The 22065-nt window shown below is 57.7% G+C and overlaps 1 protein-coding gene across 2 annotated transcripts in view; it reads right to left on the bottom strand.

Annotated features, from left to right (window-relative positions):
- SIRPA (signal regulatory protein alpha) overlaps positions 1-21154 on the bottom strand; it is a 42326-nt gene extending 21172 nt beyond the window's left edge. The window contains exons 1-3 of one of the 2 annotated variants that reach the window (XM_042931420.1): positions 20952-21154; positions 19894-19981; positions 1126-1482 (exon numbers count right to left, since the gene is read on the bottom strand). In XM_042931420.1, coding sequence (XP_042787354.1) covers positions 1126-1482; positions 19894-19972 — 436 coding nt within the window. In that variant the 5' untranslated portion in view covers positions 19973-19981; positions 20952-21154. The remainder of the gene's footprint in view (positions 1-1125; positions 1483-19893; positions 19982-20951) is intronic. The other variant, XM_042931421.1, reaches the window with a different exon arrangement.
- Positions 21155-22065: the final 911 nt, after the last annotated feature.

Genomic DNA, 22065 nt, shown 5'->3' with positions numbered 1-22065 from the left:
ACAGAACAAGGCACAATTTTCAAGGAGAGGGTTGTAGCGTTTCAGAACCTTTGGGGGAAATGATAAAAAGGAAAAACGCGGGCTCACTGTTCAAAGGTTCAGGGTAACTTGGTTTTAGGCCACACCTACTATGTGCTAGGCCCTTCCGTGGAAACCGAATCCAAAGCCGGCTCAGGAAGGAGTCTGCCTGGAATGAGATGGGTTCTGGAATGCGCTCCTTCCTCACGGGACACGTGAGCATGAGCAAGCCCCTGTCACCTTGTGACCTCAGGCTCTGAATCCGTACATGGGGGATCGGGCGGGATGGGCCCCTCAGGTGCCAACCTCCCAGGATTTTGGATCCTAGGCCTCCGGTAGGAAACCCCCAATGATCATCTTCTGCTTCAAGGAGGCAACTCCTAACGTGGACATTCTGAGATGCCCCAGCTCTGCCTGCAGTCTTCAGTGACCGCCTGAGTGGGTCTCTGAATCCGGTGACGGATTTCTGAACAGACCCACAGCAAATCCCCAACCTCTGGCATCTCCTCCAGCCAGGGTGTCAGAGTAAACAGCGAGCCTGTGCCTCTCAGGACTTTCTTTCGGTGTGGCTTCTGAAAATGAAATAAAGAACTGCATTCTCCCCCTCCCTGCCCTGGGTGCACTTGTCGTACCGGAAGGGAACGTAAGCTTCATGAGAGAAAAGCCTTCGCCTGTTTTGTTCCCTGCGACTTCCAAAGCACCCGGAACAGAGAATGCACACAGCAGGTGCTTAGTAAGTGCTCAGTAAAGAGAACCCTGGCCACATCGAGTGGAGGTCTCTCCGGAGGCAGGGGTGTGGTTGGGCCTTGTGACTGGGAAAGTCACTCAGACTTTCAGTCCCTCATTGCTGGAGCCAGAGGGCTGGTCAGGATTGGAAAAGGGAAGAGCTGGGAGCCTGCAGACTGAGGTTCCAGATTTTCCCACCGTTTACCAGCCGTGGGGCCTTCAGCAAATAGCACAAGCTCTCCAGGCCTCAACTTTCCTGATCCGTGGAAGGGGCTGATTCAGGGGCACCCGCCAAAGCACCTGATCCTTATCTGTTGCTCAGACAGTGGAGGGCATTCTTATTGACTTGCCGTCACAACCAGGGGACGGAGCGATACTCACCGCTCACGGTGACCTGGGTGCCTGGTCCAGACTTAAACTCCACATCGGGGTTCCCTTTCTGGAACTTCACACAGTAGTAGGTTCCCGTGTCTTCCGGGGTGATGTTACTGATGCGGATGGAAAAGTCCATGTTGTTTCTCCTTGTGGCGTCTGAAACATTTGTTACTCGAGGGGAGTGAGGGTCTCCTCTGAAACTGAAGATTAACTCCCGGCCTGTCCCTTTGCCCCTGAACCACTCGACCTTCCCAGCGGGCTGCAGGGAGGTCAGGATGCAGCGCAGAGTGGCCGTCTGTCCGGCCGCTACAGACACCGACTTCTCGGGCTGGATCACCTGCAGTTCCGCCTCACCTGCCACACCTGGGGGGAGAACAAAACAGCTATTTAGCATCCTTGTGCGATCCTGTCCGTCCGCGCAAGTGTTTATCCACAACAGCTTTCACCGACCGAGTGCACACCGTGAGCTCAGCACGCTGCGTGTACACGGCATGTAGCCCTGGCGACGAGCCTGTGACACGGGACCCTGTTGCAGACGAGGAAACAGCTGGGAGCAGGCTGGAGGTCCTGAGCCCCTCTCCGGAGAAGTCACGTCTGAGCTGGGCTCTGAGCTCACCAGGATGAAGGGGCGCCGTGTTCCTGACAGAGGGCACAGCTGGGCAACGGCCCAGAGGTGGGGGGCAGCACGGTGTGCGTGGGGCTCCACGGGGAGCTTAGATTCTCTTTTGGGCCTGGCCCAGGAAGCAGGCCCCGAGCCAGGAAGCCACACTCGGCAGCTGGGGCTCATCCGGGCTGTGAAGCCGTGAGGCCGGAGGACCTGGGTTTGAATCCTGGCTCAGGCCTTACTGCCTTGTGACTACAGCCATCACCTGGGCCACCGAGGAGATCCAAAAGGGATTGACTGCCCAGCTCCTCGTGGATGGGAGTGGCGGCCTTAGTTCGAGCGGGCGCCTTCACGGCTCTCGAGCCTCAGTTTCCTCATCTGCCTAACAGTTACTATGACCCCATCTCGATGGATCCCCGGCAGCACCACACAGTAAGCCTCGGCCAGGGACAGTGTGGACAAGAAGCATCTGGTCTTTGGAGCCACCTGACCTGGTCTGAAATCTGGCTCGCCTTTTACTCACACATGACCCGAGTTTATCCACGGGTTTTGAGTCTCAGTGCCCTAATCTACAAGATGGCTGGGGCACCCCCTAGCCCTCTGCTCTGTTCTGAAAACAGGATGACACAGAGAAGTGACTTAGCACCACGCGGGGCACAGGAAGCTACCGTGTGTCATTCCATGACAGGTAAGTGAGCAAGGGTCTGTTGTGTGAACTTCACTCCCACCCTGGCTGATGTGTCTCCAGGCCAGACTGTACTGGACGCTGGGGGCACACGGGCTGGATGCATGTCAGGCCTCAAGGGCTCCCGGGCTAGGGAGCTGGAAGGCTTCCTCGGGCTCAGTGGGGGCGGGGGGAGGCCCGACTCCTAAACTGGAGAGCAGGGGCACCTGGGTGGCTCCATCGATTGAGTCCCTGACTCTCGATTTCGGCTCAGGTCCTGATCTCCCAGTTCGTGAGTTTGAGCCCCCCAGCAGGCTCTGTGCTAACAGCGTGGAGGCTGCTTGGGATTCTCTCTCTCTGCCTCTCTCTCTGCCCCTCCCCTGCTCTTACTCTCTCTCTCTCTCTCTCTCTCTCTCTTTCAAAATAAATAAATAAATTTAAAAACTGGAGAGCAGTGGGGCAGAAGACACAGGGTGGGGGCGTGGTGGGGGGGGACACAGTCTGGAAGTGACAAGGCAGGGTCAAGTGGCTGAGAGAAGTCACTGAGATACTCAGGTCACAGCCCGGGCCTGATTCTGAGCCAGGTGGGGGCGGGGGAGAGAGGACACATAATAAGCCCCTGGAGAAACACAGAGCTGGGGAGACAGAGAGGGCAGGGGGATAGACACAGGCCGAGGGAGAGGCAGGCAGGGACAGGGACAGCGAAAGAGGGGGACAGAGTGGGGGAAGGGAGAATAAGAAATGCAGACACGGAGTGGCGGCAGCCTGGTGTAGGTGCTGACGGGCCATGTGTCTCCTCCTGGTCACTCGCCGACCTGCGGTATGACCTTGCCCCGCCCTGACACCTGTCCTGGTGGGGACAGTCTTTGCCTCGTCCCCATCCAAAGGTATGTCTTTGCCTCGTACACCAGACAGGGTGCAGCCGACGCCCTGAGCAGCCCCCTCCAGCTCTGGCTGGGCAGGAGAGAGACCTGGGGGTCTGCCACCCGCCCGTGGCCTGGTGCCACCCATCGGCAAGGGCAGGGTGCCCAAAGCAGGGAAGGCCCTGGACTCCAGGCTGCCCTCGCTGCTGGCGAGCCCAGGGCCTCCGCACAGGCCTCTCAGCCCCCTGGGCCGGTCGTCCCAGCCCTGACTCCCCAGGCCAGGGGTCACCCGGTTCTCCCAGCAAGTGCTAGAAATGCAGGCTGGGGGTGGGGCGGGGAGCACAGGCGCGGGTTCCCCTCCTCGCCAGCTCAGCACCGCCCTCCCTGGGCCTCCCTTCCATCATCCATAAGGTGGGGTATGAGCATCCACTCCCAGGGCAGGCATGAGGACTGGGTGCCGGCCTCGTAGGTGCTGGGTAAATTTTAGATTCTGTTCCCATCATCCCCACAGACATAACATTTACAGACTCGATTGTGGGGTTTCCCCCCAGCCGGGAGGTAGCATCCACAAGGAACTGCTTCCAACCCCCTGCCTGGAACCGTGTCTGGCATACAGGGGGCCCCCAATAACCACACGTTGAACGAACACACGAAGGAAGGAGGGATTTCGCTTGCTCGGGTGTCGAATGGCGCTGCCGTGGGCGCATCCAGGAGCCGGTGCGAGCGAAGCCAGGAGCCCGGGACCGCGCCTGGCCCCCGGGGCGCGCAGAATAGCTGCCAGTTATTATTATCTTTATCAATAACACCGTGCAGGGCTGTGAGTCAGCAGCTGGGGAGGGGAGCGGCGCGAGCAGGAGAGGGCTACAGCATCAGGCGCGCAACGTGTTGGAGCAGGGCTATTCTTGGGGTGCAGCCGGAGGCCTGTAATCACACCCCGGGCAGGCGACAATAAAATCTGGAGTTGGGTAGGGCTGGTCCCCCCCAACCCTTTTTTTTTTTTTTTTAGCTTCTCTTGAGCTCTCTACCAACTGCAGCCAGATTTAGGCAGCTTAATTAATTAGCTAGTGTTTATAAAGCGTTTGAAGAATTTTAAAAGTGGGACGTAAGTGCCAAATATTATTTTAATCTGTGTATATGTGTGTTTTTTCCAGCAGAGAGGGTTTTTTTTTTTCTCGCTTGCCTGCTTTTCTTCTTCTCTGCAGGTTCTGTTCTGGGAACCGGGCTTGTTAAAAATCACTCCTGCGGTTCTGGGCCTGGGGTCATCGTGCTGGCATCGCGGACAAAACCATTTCCTGCTCTCCCCTGCCCTCCTGGCAGGGAGAACCACCGTCCAGGGGCCTGAACCGTCTCCGGGAGAGGAGGGTGGCTGAACAGGCATTCTCACACGCTGCTGGTGGGGGTGGAAATTGGAACATCCTCTCGGGAAAGCAGTTTGGCAGGAAGTACCAGAGGTGTGAAAGCTGTTCACCAGCCTTTGTGGGGCTGTTCCATGAGGACATAACCCCAAACACGGTGTGGGGTTCCCACACGACGAGCTTGAAAAAGTTGGGGGAAAACCCAAACGGCCAATGAGAGGGGATGGTTAAGTGAATTACGGCCTATCCCCTACACGGAGTTCGCGGACAGAAATAAAAAGCCATCGCTGTGGAAACTGGTAATCTGGACAGTTTTGCATGGCATAATTTTAAATGATATTGTGATTATGCAAATAAAACCTGTTCACTGCAAAGCATTTAGAGACAACAAAAAAGTATGAAAACACAATAATAATCTCCCAGAATACCAGCAAAGGTAACTGCAATACGAGTGAATAAAATAGTTATAAATATGAGTAAATAAAATGATGTGAAATCATAGGCAGATAACTAAGGCTATGAGAAAACATTTTACTTCATTCACTCAAGTGTTCTTATAAAAATGAAAAATCAGAACTATCCTAATGTCCACGAGAAGGAGACCAATCGATCCCGTGACGGTGAATTCACATGATGACCAAGTTTACAGCCGCTATAAATGATGGTGTAGAGGCACCTGGCTGGCTCGGTCAGTAGAGAGTGCGACTCTTGATTTCGGGGTCATGAGTTCGAGCCCCCTCTGGGTATAGAGATTACTTTTAAAAAAATCTTTAAAAAATGATGGGTTAGGGGCACCCGGGTGGTTCAGTCAGTGAAGCGTCTGACTCTCGATTTCAGCTCAGGTCACGATCTCCCGCCCTGCATCGGGCTCTGCGCTGACAACACGGAGCCTGCTTGGGATTCTCTCTCCCTCTCTCTCTGCCCCTCCCCCTGCTCATTCTCTCTCTCTCTCTCTCTCTCTCTCAAAATAAATACATAACACGTTTTGAAAGATGACGGCGTAGAATTACAATTATCAATGCAAAACTATATTATGAGATCAGAGTCACTCAGGAACATAGTCAGTGAGATCTCAAACTTCTAAGTTTTGAAAGAAAAAATATATATTAAAGGTTAGCAGTGGTTAATTCTGTCGTAGATTTACAACGGACTTTGCTTTCATGTTTTCTGTTCGCACGGCTTGTGCCATAAAAAAGTAGGAAAAACTATGCTTTCAGTACGATTATGACTTTGTAAAATAAAATAAAATAAAATAATTATCTAAATAAACAACAGCAAGGTCCTATATACAAGGCTGTAAAATGCAACTCTCTTTGGATCACGCATCTAAAACTGAAGGCTTTTTCCTTCTATTTTGGGTATGTTACTAGATGAATGTTAAACATTTACAGTATTCTATTTTGTAATAGGAAAAATGTACACGTGTGATACATATGTTGGTCATGTTATGTACATGTTTATTGTTTAGATGAACCTCCCTTCCAAGAACTTTCCTTCCCTTTCCTTTCCTTCCACTGCTACTTTCCCCCAGCATCTGATACAGTGCTTGGCACAGACTAGATGCTCAACTAATTCCTGCAGAGGGGCGCCTGGGTGGCTCAGTCAGTTAAGCGCCCGACTCTTGATTTCAGCTCAGGTCGCAACCTCACAGTTTGTGGGTTCGAGCCCTGTGTCCGGCTCTGCCCTGGTAGCAAAGAGCCGGCTTGGGATTCGACTCTCTCTCCGCCCCTCTCCTATCCGTGCTCTCTCTCCCTCTCTCAAAATAAATAAGCATTACAAAAAATCTGCAGATAGTGACTGACCAATGGAATGTCTAGAGAAAAGGGTCTGCGACGAGAATCTCCATGATGCTGTGGTGAGTTACTTCTGGGAAAGGAGGCCAGCAGTTGGCACATTTTCTTTTTCGCTTCCTAGTCAACAATATATTGAAATCTGCTCCTTTAGCGAACATTTACTCCTTTTGGAAAAAAAATAAAGTTTTCTAGCAGGAGAAGTGTGCACAATGGGTGCTAACGGCCCCGTGTTATAGGAGGGACTCAGTGTCCACAGGACGTGGGGGGGCTCACAGCATAGTGCAGGTCAGCGGTGAATGATTGGAGCCTACTGTGCACCAGGCCCCGAGCAAGGGCTGTGCAACGTCCCTGGGCTCACGGAGTCCGCACACAAGTGGAGAAGATACAGTTCAAAGAAATAACTCAAATGATCACATTTGGAATGAGCCCCAGCCCTTCAGACAAGTGATTCCTGCTGGCCTCTCTGACCCCATCTCCCGCCCCCTCCCAGGGACCTGCTGCTCCCGCCGCCCCAGTCTGTCCCCCACAAATAAGTCAGGATGGTATGAGGGAGGCCGTAGGATGGGGGCGGAGACCTGACCGTCGAGCTCGCAAAAATAGATTTGATTCTTTTTTTTTTTTTTTTTTTTTTTACGACATTCCTCTATGGCTTTTGAGATCAAGCAAAGATGAAAACAATTTTCATTGGAAGTGAAAAAATAAGAATGGATGCTTTCTAATGGGAAAAACCAAATCAACGTAGAACTGAAACTTGCCTAGGGTTCCTCCCCAGCCTGCCTCATCAGGGCGCGAGAACAGAGCTGGGAGGTGCCTCGCCCAGGGACAGGCTTTGGCCCACATGGGTGCTCACTGCCACTCACGTGGCGGCCTGCCCATCCCCGGAAGCAGGTTTCCACAAACTCAAGGAGCCCAGGGGCCTGGGGGGCTACGGCCAGAGCTCTGGCAGGGCCCAGGGCTAAGTACCCCGCTAAGGCCCAAATAACACCCGGCCCCCACAGCGGGGTTGGAGCTCAGCAACCCCCTCCCTGAGCGCGATCATCATCACCCGCCTTGGGGGACGGCTGCCGGTTTATGATGCCACACACACACCTCGCCGGGCGCTGCCTTTGGCATCTTCCGGGTTACGATTTACGGGCCGTGTGTGAGACTGTGCAGTGCGGGCGTGTGGAAGAGTGAAGGAGCAGACTCCGCTGGAGCGTGCACATGTGTGCCCGAGTGTGCCCGGCGAAAGCACACACACTCACACGGATGCGTGTGGGCCCAAGGGGGCGTGTACAAAGGGAGCGTGGGCAGGAGGGAGCCACAGTGCTGCTCAAGAGTGTGTAGAAGCGGGGTGAGGGGGTGTGGACTGTGTGCGGGAGAGTTGCTGAGTCGCAGGTGGCCTGGGTGCGCGTGAGCGTGGCGGCGGCGTGAGAGGGCATGTCTGTGCCCAGGGGGTGTGAGCAGATGTCGGGGGGAGGGGTGTGAGCACGGGGGTGCTGGATGGGTGAGCATGGGGTGAGCATGGGGGTGTGGATGTGCCCGCAGGCAGGGGGGCACAGGACCAGGATGTGCGCATGGGCGTGTGCTTGTGGGTATGCACACTCTTGGGGGGGGGGAGCATGAGCGCGATGGGAGCAGTGTGCATGAGTGTGAACATGAGTGTGTGCGGTGGCAGAGTGCTAGGAGCAGGGACGACGGCGTGCGTGGGGACCACTGTGCGTGTAACGCTTGTGTGCCCACGTGCCCAGCTGTGCAGGTGCCGGCGTGAGTTTCCACATGCAAGGCTGCTAAGAGTAGGGGCGGGAGAGCCGCTCCCCTCACCCCTGCCATCAGCTGCTGGTGGGCGACCCGGCGTGGCAGCTGGTCCAGGGTGCTGCCCTTGACCGGGGGCTCGAACCGTGCTGAGCACCCGCTTACTCCATGCTAGCCCTGAACTCGTGCCCCGGGGCAGGGAGCAGACGCCCCCCCCCCCGCCCCCCAGGGATGATCCACGGGGGGCCTTGCGTGGATGGCTGTGGATCCTGCAGTTAAAGAGGGGAGCTCAGGGCTCGATGCCAGTGTGCTGGGGCTCCGACAGCCGCAGCGAGGCCCTGATTCTCTCTCGAGGTGGCCCGATTCATTCGTGCCCTCTCGAACCTCACTCAGCTGCCAGGCCCAGTCCTAGACGCTACAGGACACCAAGATGGGTCCCTGTCCGTGTGGGGCAGAGTCCTGGACATGGGCAGTGACCACCTAGAGAGAGATAAGTGGGTGAAAAAGGGGCTTGGGGACGGGGTCTCGGGACAGGGGTGGGATGTGGGAAGACTCGCTGGAGGTGGTGGCCCCCGGGCCGGGCCGGGAAGGCTGACAGAGGCTGGGGAGAAGGGAAAGCATTCCAGGGAAGGGGATCCGCAGGAACAAAGGCGCAGAGGAGAGGAAAGGGGTCTGCACAATCGAGGGACCGGAGCGGAGTCCTTGGGACACGCTCATTTGACCACGAGCAAGCTGGGATAGGGCTAGCCTGGGACTGGGCTAACCTCGCACCTTAAAGGATGGCTTCAGTCACCATCTGAACAGCAGACCATCGCCGGGAGCAGTCGACTGGCACCGCTGGGCAAAGCCATCGGACAGACTCCCCAGATGCCGTGGCGGGCACTACCAGTCGCATTAGAGCCAGCACAAACGGGGTGCACGTGGCCTTGTAAATAAAATGGGGGTGGGCCCAGGGTGCCCAGGGTGCCCAGGGTACTCTCTCCTCCACCCCCACTGCAGGCAACTCTGAGCACTGGGCATGGTGCCATATCCTTGTGGGGAGAGGGTAGACCCCAGCAGCCCGCTCCACAGAGCAGGGAAACTCCTGAGGTGCCAACAATGGGCTTGGGCTTGGGCTTGGGCTTGGGCTCTGGGGCCAGAAGACCTGTATGTCTCGTCCCTACAGGGGTGACTTGGCAAAGTCACTCTTCTCCAAGCCTCCCTTTTCTCACCTGTAAAAAAGGGGGTACCACTGTCTCTCTCCCCAAGGCAGATGGTAGTGGTTGGAAAACTGGACTGAGAACGGTCCCCCTTCCCCACCATGTCCTTGCAGCCCATCCACCAGCAGATCGTGCCGATTCTGGCCAATTCGTGCCGATTCATGCCGATCATGCCAAGATCTGGCCAGACTCTGATCTCTTCTGGCCACCTTTCTGCACCACCTTCCCTTACCTGGATGCAAACTGACCTTCCTGTAGTCGTATCGCTATGAGACACACGAGAGAACACACGCTCCCCTTGCAGCCAGGGGAGCCTTTAAAAACTAAGCCAGGTAACATCCCTCCTTTGTTCCAAACCCTCCTGCAGCCTTCACAGAATCCTTCTGGTGGCCGCCAGGGCCCTACAGCTGGCTCTCAATCACGTCAGATTCGCCTCAGGGCCTTTGCACTGGTCACTGCCTCTGCCCGGTACTCTCATCCCCTAGATATCTACACTCTGGCTCCTTTGCCTCCTTCAGGCTTACCTGAGAGGGCCTCCCTGGCCACCCTGTATGAAATGCCGCCCCCTTCAAGGTCCCTTGGTCTGTTTTATTTTCCTACATATCACCTACCACCTGACGTATTACACCGTTATTTGTCAATTTCATTAGCTCCGCTTATAAGCTCTTGGAGGGCAGAGCCTCAGTTTTGTGCCCTGCTGTATCCTCCAAGTTTATGCCACTGCCTGGTATTTGTCGCAGGCACGTTCTGGCTTAGATTCCAACTCTGCCACATACGAGACCCCAGGAAGTGTCTTCACCCCTCTGGCCCTGTGGTTTCCCATCTGTAGACGGGGGATGACCATAATAATGACCACACTAGGGTTATTCTAGGAGGAAGCAGGCTACTGCGCGTGAAGAGCTCAGCACTGTGCCCGGCAGAGAGGAAACCGCTCGGCGCTGGCCAGCCGTTACTGTGCAGCCGATATTTCAGGAGGGGGGGGGATGATGGGTGATCACAGCTTTAAGCCTGAGAAGCGAAGGACTCTCTCCAGCCCAGACCCGGCTCTGCCTCGACACCCGCATGAAACTACTCCCTGCTGCACCTGTGACCAGGCGGGCCGGGCCTCCTTCTGACTAGGAGGCCGGGGAGGGGGGGGGGGCGGTGGGGAGGGGGGGGCGGGGGGGAGGGCCAAAGGTCTCAGCGAGTGTTTGCTGGGTGTAGACGGGACAGGGAGGTGCTGAAGCAATTTGCTTGCAGTGTGGCCCCATTTGCAAAGCAGCAGGGAAGGAACTATCAATACACGTGCTCTGACCCCCCCCTTTGTGTTCACCCGGCCTGGGTGGACCAGATGAGGCTGGGAGAATGACCTAAGGGCCCTCTTCTCACCTTCCCATGTTGCAGCGGGAGAAACTGAAGCCCAAAGGTGGGGCCTGGAAAGGCTGAGAACCCACCCCGCAGGCCCCACTGTTCCTCCAGGCCAGGCCCGGGTGCCCCCCGGCCGCGCTCTCACGGGTGCAAAGTGTGCATGAGGTCAGGTAATGGGAAGCCCTCACTAAACTGTCATGACAGCCCCGGTGAGGCTGTTGTCACCACCCCCCTCCTCCAGGTGAGGAAGCTGAAACCCTGAGAGGCAGAGGAGGGGCAGAGGCAGGACTCAAACAGACAGCTGCTCCCGAAACTTGTGTGCGACCGCTTCTCCCCGCCACGACGGGGTCCCCTCCAGCTCAGGCTTCTGGATTCTCAGGCTGCCAAGGACGCGCACGCGTTTCCCCAGCCGAGATAAAGGCCCCCTTAAAAGCGACACGCATTTATTAAACGACATTTGCCAAGGTTTCAGCACACCCTGCTGCCGACAGCAGACAGCCTCTGGATGAGATTTTTCCCCACGCTGACACTATTCACTGATGCCTTTTATAGCGCTCTTTGCAGCTCACAAAGCACTTTCCACAGCTCTTACTTCCCTTAACCCTCAACAGTCCCCACGCGAGAGGGAACAGTGGCACAGTTGCCATTTTGCGGATGGAGAAACTGAGGCTCAGAACAGGGCAAGGCACTTGCCCCGGAGCACATGCTTCCAGAGTAAGTGGCCTGTGTTTGGATTCGAACTCAGGAATGTGCCCCGGAGCCCATTCTACTGCTAGAGAGGGGCCCGAGGGCATCCATCGGGGGAAAGGGCAAGAGAGGGGGGTCTGGACGGAAGGAGCCCGCAGGACGTGAGCCTCCCTTTCCCAGGAGGAGAAATTGGGGCTGACAGGGGCAGCGTGGTGGGTTTCATTCAGGTCGTCCTGCTGACGAAGGATGCTCTTTCAAGCCCCCAACCATGACATGATGGCCGTGCAGCAGTAACAGTGACAGTAACAACGGCTGGAAAGCGTCAAACACCCGCGTTACCAGGAGCCCTCACTAGGCCTCGCCAAACCGCCACAGGAACCCAGCAAGACAGGGCTGTCCCTACTCCCATTTCACAGACGACAAGACTGAAGCTCAAGGAGCTGCGGCCCCTTGGCCCAGGTCCTGGGGCTGCGGATCAGTCGCGCTCCACCGGCACCCTTACCCTCCGCACCAGGCGGCCTCACGCGACGAATGGCTCTTTGGGAGACGCTGGCCCCAGGCTGGGCGCTCCAAATCCCACCCGGCCGCGACACTGGAGGCACTAATTGTGTCGCGTTTCATGGTTTGCCAGCTCATCCATCACGGTGTCCACACCGGGGTGAGCGGCTCGGGATAGCCAGAATTTTCATAAGCACAAATTCTGGGGTCTCTTGGCCACCTCCCTCCACCCCGGCTGCCACTGACATCTTGGACTTCTTGATGTTTTAGGGGGTCCCTGTGACAGCAAGGGGGGGCGGGGGTTTGTGGCGCGGCCAGGGAGCCAGACGCAGAAGCAGAACCGCGTCGTGGTGAGGGCACAACTCCGCTCTCAGACCAGGGTTACGGCCCGGGTGACCTCGTGGCTCGGAGCCTTCTCTCGAAAACAGGGATCTTACTAGCCACCTGTCCTTCCTTCAGCCGTACGTACTAACCTGCCTACCGCTGCCAGCCCCTGTGCTAAGGTCCCAGGAGGCGCAGCAGGGACTAAGACAGACACAGCTTACATCCTAGTCGGGGGAGAGAAGGCTGAAATAATGACACAAATACAGAATGGCTAGGAGGGCTCGGAAACAAACTTGTCACCATGGGAGAGATTACGAAGGGGGGACCGCTTTTAGAATGGGGTGGTTGGGAAGGGCATCTCTGGGGAGACGAGATTATAGCTGCAACCCGAAGGAAGCAAAACCAGGGAAGGTAGTCCAGGAGGACAGAGCTGCGTGTGCAAAGGCCCTGAGGCCGGAAAGAAGGCTGCTGTGGCTGAAGCCCACAGAGAAAGGAGAGTGTGGTAGGAGATGAGGTCACAAGACAGACGGGGCCCAGAAAATGCTCTGCCCCGTGGATCACGGCAAGGGTTTGATTTCGTTCAAAGTTTGGAGCAGCAACAAAGAGGATTTGATTCACCTGGCTGCTCTGGGTGACAAGACTGGAGGGGGCAGGAGTGGAAGCAGGACAGCAGGGATGCAGACTCAAGGGCACCGAGGGCCTGGACTCAAATCCTAGCTCTGCACCGACAAGCTGTGTGACCTTGGGCAAGTCACTTCACCTCTCTGAGTCTCAATTTCTTCATCTGCTCAATAGGTATAATAATAGTTCCCATCTCACGGAACTGTAGTGAGAATTTAATGCGGTGATGCAAAGAGTAATGATCTTATCCCAATGGCCTGACGTGTTCGATGTCAAGGTGGTCGATGAACCAGACCCCATTTGGTCTGGCCCTGACCTCTCCCGATCGCCACACTGCCTGTCTCCCTTCACTCCAGCCTCACTGGCCTCCTTGCTATTCCAGGAACATAGATAACTCATTGCAACCTCAGGGCCTTTGCACTTGCCATTCCTTCTGCGCGGCTCACTCTCCTGATATCCCCATGGCTGCTCCCTCAGTTTTATTCGGGCCTCTGCTCCTGAGAGAGGACTTCCGTCTGTCCCCACTCGATCTTCTGTTCCCCTGCCCTGCTTTACTTTCTTTACAGCACCTGTCTCTACCTAATGCAGTATTTACTTGGGTCTGTTTTCCTTCCTCACTAGGACGTCAGCTCCATGAGAACAGGTGTTTTTGTCTATCCACGGTTGTATACCCAGCAAGTCGAGCCACCCTGGCACATAGTAGATGCTCCAAAATATTTGTTGAATGAATATTTATAATTAAAAGGGTTGTGACGAGAATAGCGAAGAGTCGCAAAGTGGGTAAGAGTAAACCGGGGCTGGGATCTGGCTTTAACTCTCGCTCGCTACGTGGCCTTGGGAGGAGAACAACTTGGCTTTGGGGAGCCTCGGTTTCCTTATCTGTAAAATGTGGATGAAGGACCCCCACGCCTTTTGGCACGTCGGGAGCGTTAGACAGCGGGGCACGTCAAGAGATGCATGGCAAAGTAGTGATGGCTGAAATGATACCCGATGCCCAGCATTTGTTCCCCCAAACTGCCCCCGGTCCCCCACCCCCAGGAGAGTGAGGGCCAGGTGAGACAGGAATCACAGACCAGCCTTGAAGCCAGGAGGCATCCCTCCTTCCCATTTTGTGTAGGTTTGAAATTTTCCAAATGAAGAAGCTAAGGAAGAGACAGCACGGATTCGAGGCTCCGCTCATCCCTAAGCACATACTGCACTGTTTCCTTCTACCATTTCTGGAAGACACTGTCGGCTCTCAAGAGCGGCGGCCACAGACACGGGCCTGGCACCGGCCCCCCCACCCCCCACTCTGGCCGGCTCTCCAGGCTGAGGCTCACCGCTCACTCCTGGCTCCCTGTCTCCCTCCTGATCCCCTCCCGGCTCCCGGCGCCAATCTGCGGCCATCTAACACCCTGCGCCCCCAAATGGATGTGCCAGGAAATCTCACAGACACAAAGAGCCGATTTGTATCATGTCTGACTTCCACCTCGGCTGTTTTGCATCTCTCTGGACCGAGGGCCTGGCAAGACACCTGGCCGGGAAAATCCATCTTGCCGGGGGCTCCGTCAGAAGACCTGCCCCAGCAACGCCCAAGTGAACAGGAAAGCAGTTTCAGCTGTGAAAATAGATGCTTCCTTCTCCGGGATGGGACGGAAACCCGTCTTGGGAACACCCGCCACCTCGGCCTCCCGGGAGGATACGCTGATTGACAGAAATACGAGACGAGCACCAAGACGGCAGGATGCCAGCACCCCTGGGCCTCAGTTTCCCCACCGGTCAAACAAGGCGGAGGGATACCCACTTAACAGCAGGGGCTCTGCAGTCAGGCTGCTCTGGGTTGTGATCCCAACTCTGCCACTTACGGTGAGGCCTTGGGCAAGTCACTCGACCTCTCTGCGCCCCGTTTCCCCCTGGGTCGAACCGCTCTGATAACTGTGCACCCCACCCGGGCTAACTGTCCATACCGCTGGGATCAAACGCACCAAGTGCTGAGCCCAGTAAGTGGCTGGAAACAATGGTTCCCATTATTATTACTTTAGTATTTTTCCACGGAATTCGGGATCCCGTCAGATTTCTGGCTTTAACGATGGAAACTTCCAGCTCAGCCCAGTTTTAAAAAGCCTTGGCCTGGAAGAGAGGGCGCTTGGCGTCCCACCCAGGCCTTGCAGTGGCTCTTGCCGTGTGAGCCCACAAGTCCTTTGCTCTCTCTGGGCTGCAGAGGGAGGCGCTCCGGGAGGGCACGAAATGCCCCCCTCCAGGCCTCTGCCGGCTTTCCGGGTCCGGGAATGCACAATTCCAAACCTGTGGATCCAGACAGAGACACCTAGAGGCAGCCCGCGCCCACAGCCTCAGTCCCAGGAATAGACAATTATTAAATCACACTCGCCTGGGTTTCCGCTCAAGTTGTCCATTCCCCAGAACGGCACAAAAGCCGCAGGGAAAAAGAAAAGAACCCCGGACCGAACGGCATTCACTCCCGTGGAAGCTTTTGTTGTTCTGCACCCACCGGGCGCAGGAAGCTGTGCTAGGCACTTGACGAAACTCAGCCCCGCGTTTGCAATGATGAGCAAATCCAAACAGAACAAGACAATGATGGCTACGAGGCTGGCTACCACGCGCTGAGCGCTCCCTGCACGCCAGGCACGGCTTCAAGCATTACCCGTGCACCTACCGACAGAAACAGAGCAGCTCTGTTTTACGGATGCGGGAACGGACACGCAGAGCGCAGTGAATCGCCCAGTACACGGTGGCGCTGGGATTCACACCCAGGGCTCTGGCTCCAAGCCTGCGACTGCGCACCCGGGCTCCGCTTGCTATGGCTGCAGAACCACCGCGCCAAGCGAGGGTTAGCCACGTATGCAGCAGGCGCCAAAATGAGGAGAAAGCAACAAGTAGCCTCAGTGAGGGGCAGATGGAACCTGGGCCGGGTGGGGGGGGGGGGGGGTCCGGAGAAGGAAGAGCTCCCTCGGATCACGAGGCCAGCACGCACCGAGGGGGAGGAACGGGTTTGGACACATGACGATCAGGAGGTGCAGGGAAGGGCATCTCTGACGGCAGGAACAGCGTAAGCCAAGGCGCAGAGATGAGCGAGTTGAGCTGAGGGCATGGATGGGTACCAAAGCGTTTACCAAACTGGGTTAGGCCGCATGGTAACGAGCGGTACACAAGCCAACCGCCTCGTGTTCATATGTTTGGGGAACGCTGGAGTAAACAGGGTCCAACTTGGGATCCTACAACTCCTCGGGCCTTAGGTGCTAGCTAACGTGCTTGAGGGGCCGGGAAAGCTGCGGTCTGCAGGGAGGACGCGAGGTTCTCCTGCAGCCCCTCGGGTCAGCGCTTCGGAAAACATGTGGCTGGGAAACCAGGCCTGTCAGGGAGGGAGCCCAGCGCTGTCACACGCTTCTTTTCTTTTAGATTTTTTTTTTTTTTTTTTTTTTTTTGGAGAAAACTTGGACCCACTCAACAGTTTTGAGGCGGGAGCGACATGATCTGCATTGTGTTGACAGGCCAGAAATCTGAGCACATTTGAAACAGAGGGAGGGGGTGGGGGAGAACCTTCCATCAGTCCAAGACTCTACAAATAAGAAAATAACCTGTCGCACGGAGCCATTGGAAGCAGGGAGCAAGCGTGTGTGGGCTCCACACAACAGTTTTAGACTCCTTTCCTCTCACACACCCCCTCTCCATCTGCCTCAAAGGGCACCAGGAAAATGCAAGGAGGAAGACTGCAGCTCTGGGGGCTCCGGAGCGTGGCAGCCCAGAGCAGGGGAGGGGGGGGCTCTGGTGGAAGCCGTGTCACTCCCGTGAGCTGTCACTTGCAAAGGGCTGTCGCTTGGTGTTTCCATCCTCAGCGTGCCTTCCGAGAAAGCACCATGACTCAGTGGAGGACTCCTGCCCTAGAAGGAACCCTTCACACGTCCTCTGTCGAAGCCCAGAGGGGGCTCCTCTCCCTCCCCCCAGCCTGGCCTAAGTCGCCCTGATGGAGTCAGTGAGCTTCTTCCCTCAGAGGCTGCCCAGCCAGGAGGACCGGATTCAAACTCCCAGCCCCCTGCCGCTTACTCCGGGGACAAGTTTCTTCTCCAGTCTGGGGCTCGGTTTTGCTCATCTGCAAAAGGGGGCTAGCGGCCAGCCCGTGCTCTGCTTTTGCTGACTGATATGATGGCAGAGACAGGCAGTCGGCACACAGCCTGGATTACAGTTAACTTTCAAAGGCATGGGTTCGCCTCCCTTCTCTCAAACGCGTGGCTCCAATCAGGACTTCATATGTGCTGAATGACGACAGGTACAAGAATGAGTCACACCGTAGGTCTCCAGGGAATTGGTAAAGGAATAATTAACGGGCAGAAAGTACCCAGAGAACACCATGGCTTTAAAGAAACTTCCAACGGCCCGAGCCCATTGGGGCCAAAGTGCCTGCCGCCCCCTTTCTCTTCTTTTGAAAGAGGAAGTGAGATTACCGTCACCATTTAGGAAAGTACACGGGAGACACCAGGATGTCCCCCTCTGCCAAGGAATCAGAAAGTCACCAGAGGGCCCAGCTGTCCCCCAACACCTGAACCCCAACTCGGCCTGGACTTCTCCAAGGCCAGAGTGAGGGGCGAGTGGGAGCTCGCCCAGGTCTGCCCAGCAGGGGACCCAGAAGTCCCATGACCTCGGTGGGGCCAAGGCAGGGAGCCTGAAGGTTCAGAGTCAGGCTGCCTGGCTGTCCCTGAGCCCCTTGCCCTGCTCCCAGTCCCCAAATCTCCCTCGGCTCAGGTCGTTTCAGGAAACAGGCCTCACGTTGGCTCCAAGAACACAGGTTGGTGACTTCACTGGCGTCTTTTTAGAATTTCCCTCTGGCAGCATTTGCGCTAAAAGCAATCTTTAGAAACTTCTTCTCCTGCCTTCCCCAACCCAGATAATTCACATGACCGGCCCCCTGCAAAGAGTGATCATGTGCAGCCCCAGCAATCATGTGACACCTCCCGGGCTGACAGTGCTGCCTGAGACACTAATAGTCACTCAATCTAACGCCGCCTTCCTATGCCTGACATTTGAGTTTCTCACTCGAACAAATCTATTTTCTTGGAAAATTGGCCAACTGCCTCCTTCCTACCTTCCTGCCCTTCTGTCCTGCCTCTCTTCTGCTTTGTCATAAATTCCATGCTGGGAGAAATCGAGGGAGGGGCCCGAAGCCCCATCCTTCGGGCAGACCAGGTGATTCCGTCCTGGGGCCCAGAGTGTGGCCGGGAGCCCCGTAGGCCACAGAGTGAAGGATGCCGCGAGGCTTCCGCGATGTGACGGCGACACCCCACCCCCTCCCACCACCCTCAGCTAAGAAATTTATTCCTACCTCCTAAGATTTATTTATTTCAAAGTTAATCTTGGCCCCTCTGCTGCTCCCACTTTTTCAGGCTATTGATGCTGAATGGATTGGAACGGAAGTTTTATGGCCTAATCTTTGCCATTTTATAGATTGTTTTTATAGGCAAAAAGGGGAGATGTGCTCACAAGAAGGGGGCTGGTGTTCCCAGCCGGCGCCCCAGGAAAGGCAGGCCGCCCATCTGAATGCTTGTTAATCAGCGTCACTGGTCATTTGCCAGAAACCGAACCACAGGGTCCTGGTTGAAGAAGGGTCTGGGATAGACATTTAGAAATTGACTTGGGCCCGGTTCCCTATGTCAGGAAAATGAAGCACTTGTGAGAGACACTTGTGCATGTCCAGGCCAGGCCAGGAAGGACGCGGGGCAGGAACCAGGACTTGTGCAGGGTATAAATGGCCGGCTCCTGCGGGAAGGAGCGGATCAGACAGACATGAAATGTATCAGGGTTTCCTTCGCCCGGGGCCAGGACCCAAACGTAACGGGAACACCCAGGGTGGGGTGGGGGGGGGATGCCCATGTGGATTCCTGGGGTTTTGGGGAAACTGCAGGGCAGAGAGAAGCTGCTGTCTCCCCCCCCCTTCTCTCTCCACCCACTCTTTGCTAGTTCTCCCTTCCTCACTGCTATCAGATGGTTACCAGTCTCTAGGCAAATGCAAAAGGCGGGTGGTGGGGGGGAGGTGGGTACTGAGCTCATCTTTACCTCCCTCCTCGAGGCGGCTGGTGCAGACCCCTCAGCCTACAACACAGCTCCCAAGGAGCCAAAAAACAAGATCCCCATTCTTCTCCCCAATCCCAACTCCTTTAAAGCCGTTACTCCGCCCCCCGTGCCCTCCCAGGAGACCCAGGGTTTTGCAAAACCCCTTTAAGAAGCAGGACTCCTGAATGGTGACCTCACCCCTTGGCGAACACACACGATAGCCTTCAGAGCCCGCCTGCTGGAGACAGCCAGGTGTTTGATGTAGGCCAACAAAAAGACATGCTCAGAGCCACAGGTAACAGCCCCACAGAGCACCTGAACTGCGGGGAGCTGCCTGGAAGCCTGGGGAAGGCAGGAGGAAGTGGGGGGGGGCAGAGGACAGCAAGAGGCTTTGGCAAACACAAGGACAATCCGCCGAGCTTTCACATCAGGATCTGTTGATCACAGCAGCTCATCCCAGAGTTACTGCGGCCTCCCTTCCTCTCTCTTTCCCATACACACACCAACACTGTGTTACTCTGTGCACCAGAGGGAGAGCTCACTCTTCCCTAATTGCAACAGCCTGTTTCTGTTCCATCCCAGGCAGTACCTGGGGGACCCCCCCCCACCCCGGCTCTGGCGGCGACCCCCTTCTCTCAGACCCTGAAGTCAAACATGTGGAAAGCAGAAGTCCAGGGAAAGAGCTCTTTCTAGAGAAGCCAGGGGCACTTAACTCTAAAAGCCGCTGACAGCCTGCCTCCCCCATCAGATGGGGCAGGGATCGGGTCAGCCAACTCATCTGGGTATGTCCCAGTGCCCAGCACAGAGCCCAGCACAATGCCAGCACGATCAGAGTCCAGGGCGAGTGGGTCCTATCCCTGGCTGTGTGACCTTGGGCAAGTGGCTGGCCCTCTCTGGGCCTCAGTTTCTGCATCTGTAACCCTGCTTCCAGATATGTCTCCCCTTACCACCGCTGGACATTAGCCCAGGGGCTCCCAGTGGCGCTCTGACAGGCCTGGGCCCGCAGTTTGCGGCCGGCAGCGGCGGGGGGCAAGGGTGCTTACCTGTCCAGACGCAGGACGCGGCGAGCAGCAGGCAGAGCAGCGGCCCGAGGCGGCCGGGGGCCGGGCCGGCGGGCTCCATGGGCCGCGGCTGCGGAGCGAGGAGGGAGAGCGGCCGTGAGTGCGCGCTCGGGCGGGCGCAGGCTGGAGCGGGGAAATGACTAAGGCTCCCCCCTCTTCTTCCCCCCCCCCCCACCTCCCCTCCCGGCCGGGCTTCCCCCCCCCCCCACCTCCCCGGAACAGGCGCCTGGAGCGGCTTAGGAGCCGCCGTCACCGCCGCGATTTTCGGAGAACCCCCCCTCCCCCCCGAGAGATCGAGAGACGGAGAGGGGGAGAGACCCCAAGCGCGCGAGAAATAAAGCCAGGGACGGCCAGGGAGAGGCGGCAGGAGAGAGAAACAGACCCGAGGGAGCCAGGCGGAGAGCCAGAGACGCGGAGAGGCGAGAGAGGGGGAGCGGGGAAGCGGGGAGAGGGGGAGAGAGAAAGAGAGAGAGCGAGCGGGAGAGGAGTGAGCGAGGCGGCGCGCAGATCGCGGCCGCCAGCGCGGGAGAGAGGAGAGGACCGCGCGCGCAGGGGCGAGGGGCAGCCCGCCGAGCCCCGCCGCGCCGCCCCCGCCGCTGCCCACCTGCCCCGCCCGGGCTCCTCGCGGCGCCGGCGGCTCGGCTCTGCTCGCTCCGGGCCCGCAGTCCCGGCCGCTGCCCCCGCCCTCCCGGCAGCCCGCCCCCCCCCCTCCCGCTCGCCCTCCCCGCCTCCCTCCTTCCCGCCCGCCCCGGGAGGCTGCGGGGCTCGGGCCGATCGGCCCCACGTCGCCCGCCAGCCGCGCGCCGGGGGAGGGAGGAGGGGGAGGAGGAGGGCCGCGTCGCCCCCTCGCCCGCGCCGCGGCCCCGGCTGCCCCGCCGGGCCCGCGCGGCAAGCAGCCCGGGGAGCGGTCCCCGCGAGCGCCCCGGGACCGGACGGGCCGCCGGCTGCAACACTGTGCCGGTTCGGGCGCCCGCGCGGCGCCCTCCCAGCTACCCTGTCCCCGGCCCCCTCTCCGCTCCGTCCGCCCGCCGAGCTCGGACCTGCGCCGCCGGAGACGGCTGGGAGGCGGTGGGAGCGCCGCCGGGGCTGCCCAGAGGCCGGGGCCCCCGCTCCACTTTGCGCAAACTTGTTTTTCTAAGGTCAGCGCCGCGAGCTGGCTACATCGTCCTCTTAAGGTGGACTGGGGAAGTTGCGACCGACCTCCCTCCCCTCGCCTCCGGGACTCCGGCCGCGGTTAGTCCCCGCTTCCCGCCGGCTGGCGAGCGGCTGGAGGCGGTGCGGGAGTGGGGATGGAGGGGGGGGGGCGGGACGGGGAGAGGGTGTCTGCCTTCTGCCCCTCCCCGAGTGGCCCTGCCCCTGTGCCCTAAAGCTCAAGGCCCCTCTGGGGGGGGGGGGGGGGAGGGTGGGCGCGCGCGCGCGCGCCCGAGGGCCCCGGTTCTTTCAGAGCTGGGCCGAGGTGAAGGAAAAGCAGGAAGTAAGTGAATGTAGGGGGAAGGGGGAGAGGAAGGAGAGAGTGATGGTACAAAAATAGCGTGTGTGTAGGAAGGACTTCAGTACCGCCTGGAAAAGAGGCGCAGGGAAGCAGGGAGGAGAGGGAGCGAGAAGGGGGGCTGTGGCCGAGAAACCGGAGGGGATGCGTCGGGGCCTCCCCGGGGCAGTAGGCTCTCTCGCCAGGTGCCTCGGTGTCAGGCAGGGCCGATTCAGAGGGTGGGGAAGGCCCAGGCAGGGGTGTGGGGGAGAGATGGGACTTGAAGGCCTGGACTCCAGGAAAATGACAGATGGGGGGAAGGTGAGGGGAAAGGAGAGCAGGGGCTAGAGGCCTGGAGACAGAGGACAGAGCCTCCTGGTGAAAAAGCAATTACTCTCTCTCTCTCTTTCTTTCCCCGGCTCTCTGTCTCTGTCTCTCTTTTTCCTTGAGGGAAAGCTGTGTTCCCAACAGCAGCCAGGCCAGCGATAGAGAGCGGGGGTGCCCTGGTCACCTGGCAAAGGTGGGTGGACGAGGGTTCCAAGACCCTCTGCTCACGGAGGGACTGGGGCTTGGAAATAAGGCCCTTCAGAGGACGTGAATGAAGCACGGTGGAAGACTGACCAGCCCTGCAAATAGAGAGGGGGTTGAGACCCACAGAGGGAGCGGACTTGTGCAAGGCCACACGG

This window comes from Panthera leo, chromosome A3, assembly GCF_018350215.1.
Source record: "Panthera leo isolate Ple1 chromosome A3, P.leo_Ple1_pat1.1, whole genome shotgun sequence".
NCBI classification, from domain to species: Eukaryota; Metazoa; Chordata; class Mammalia; order Carnivora; family Felidae; genus Panthera; species Panthera leo.
Note: the sequence above shows the minus strand (reverse complement) of the source record. Positions and strands in the feature narration are given on the sequence as shown.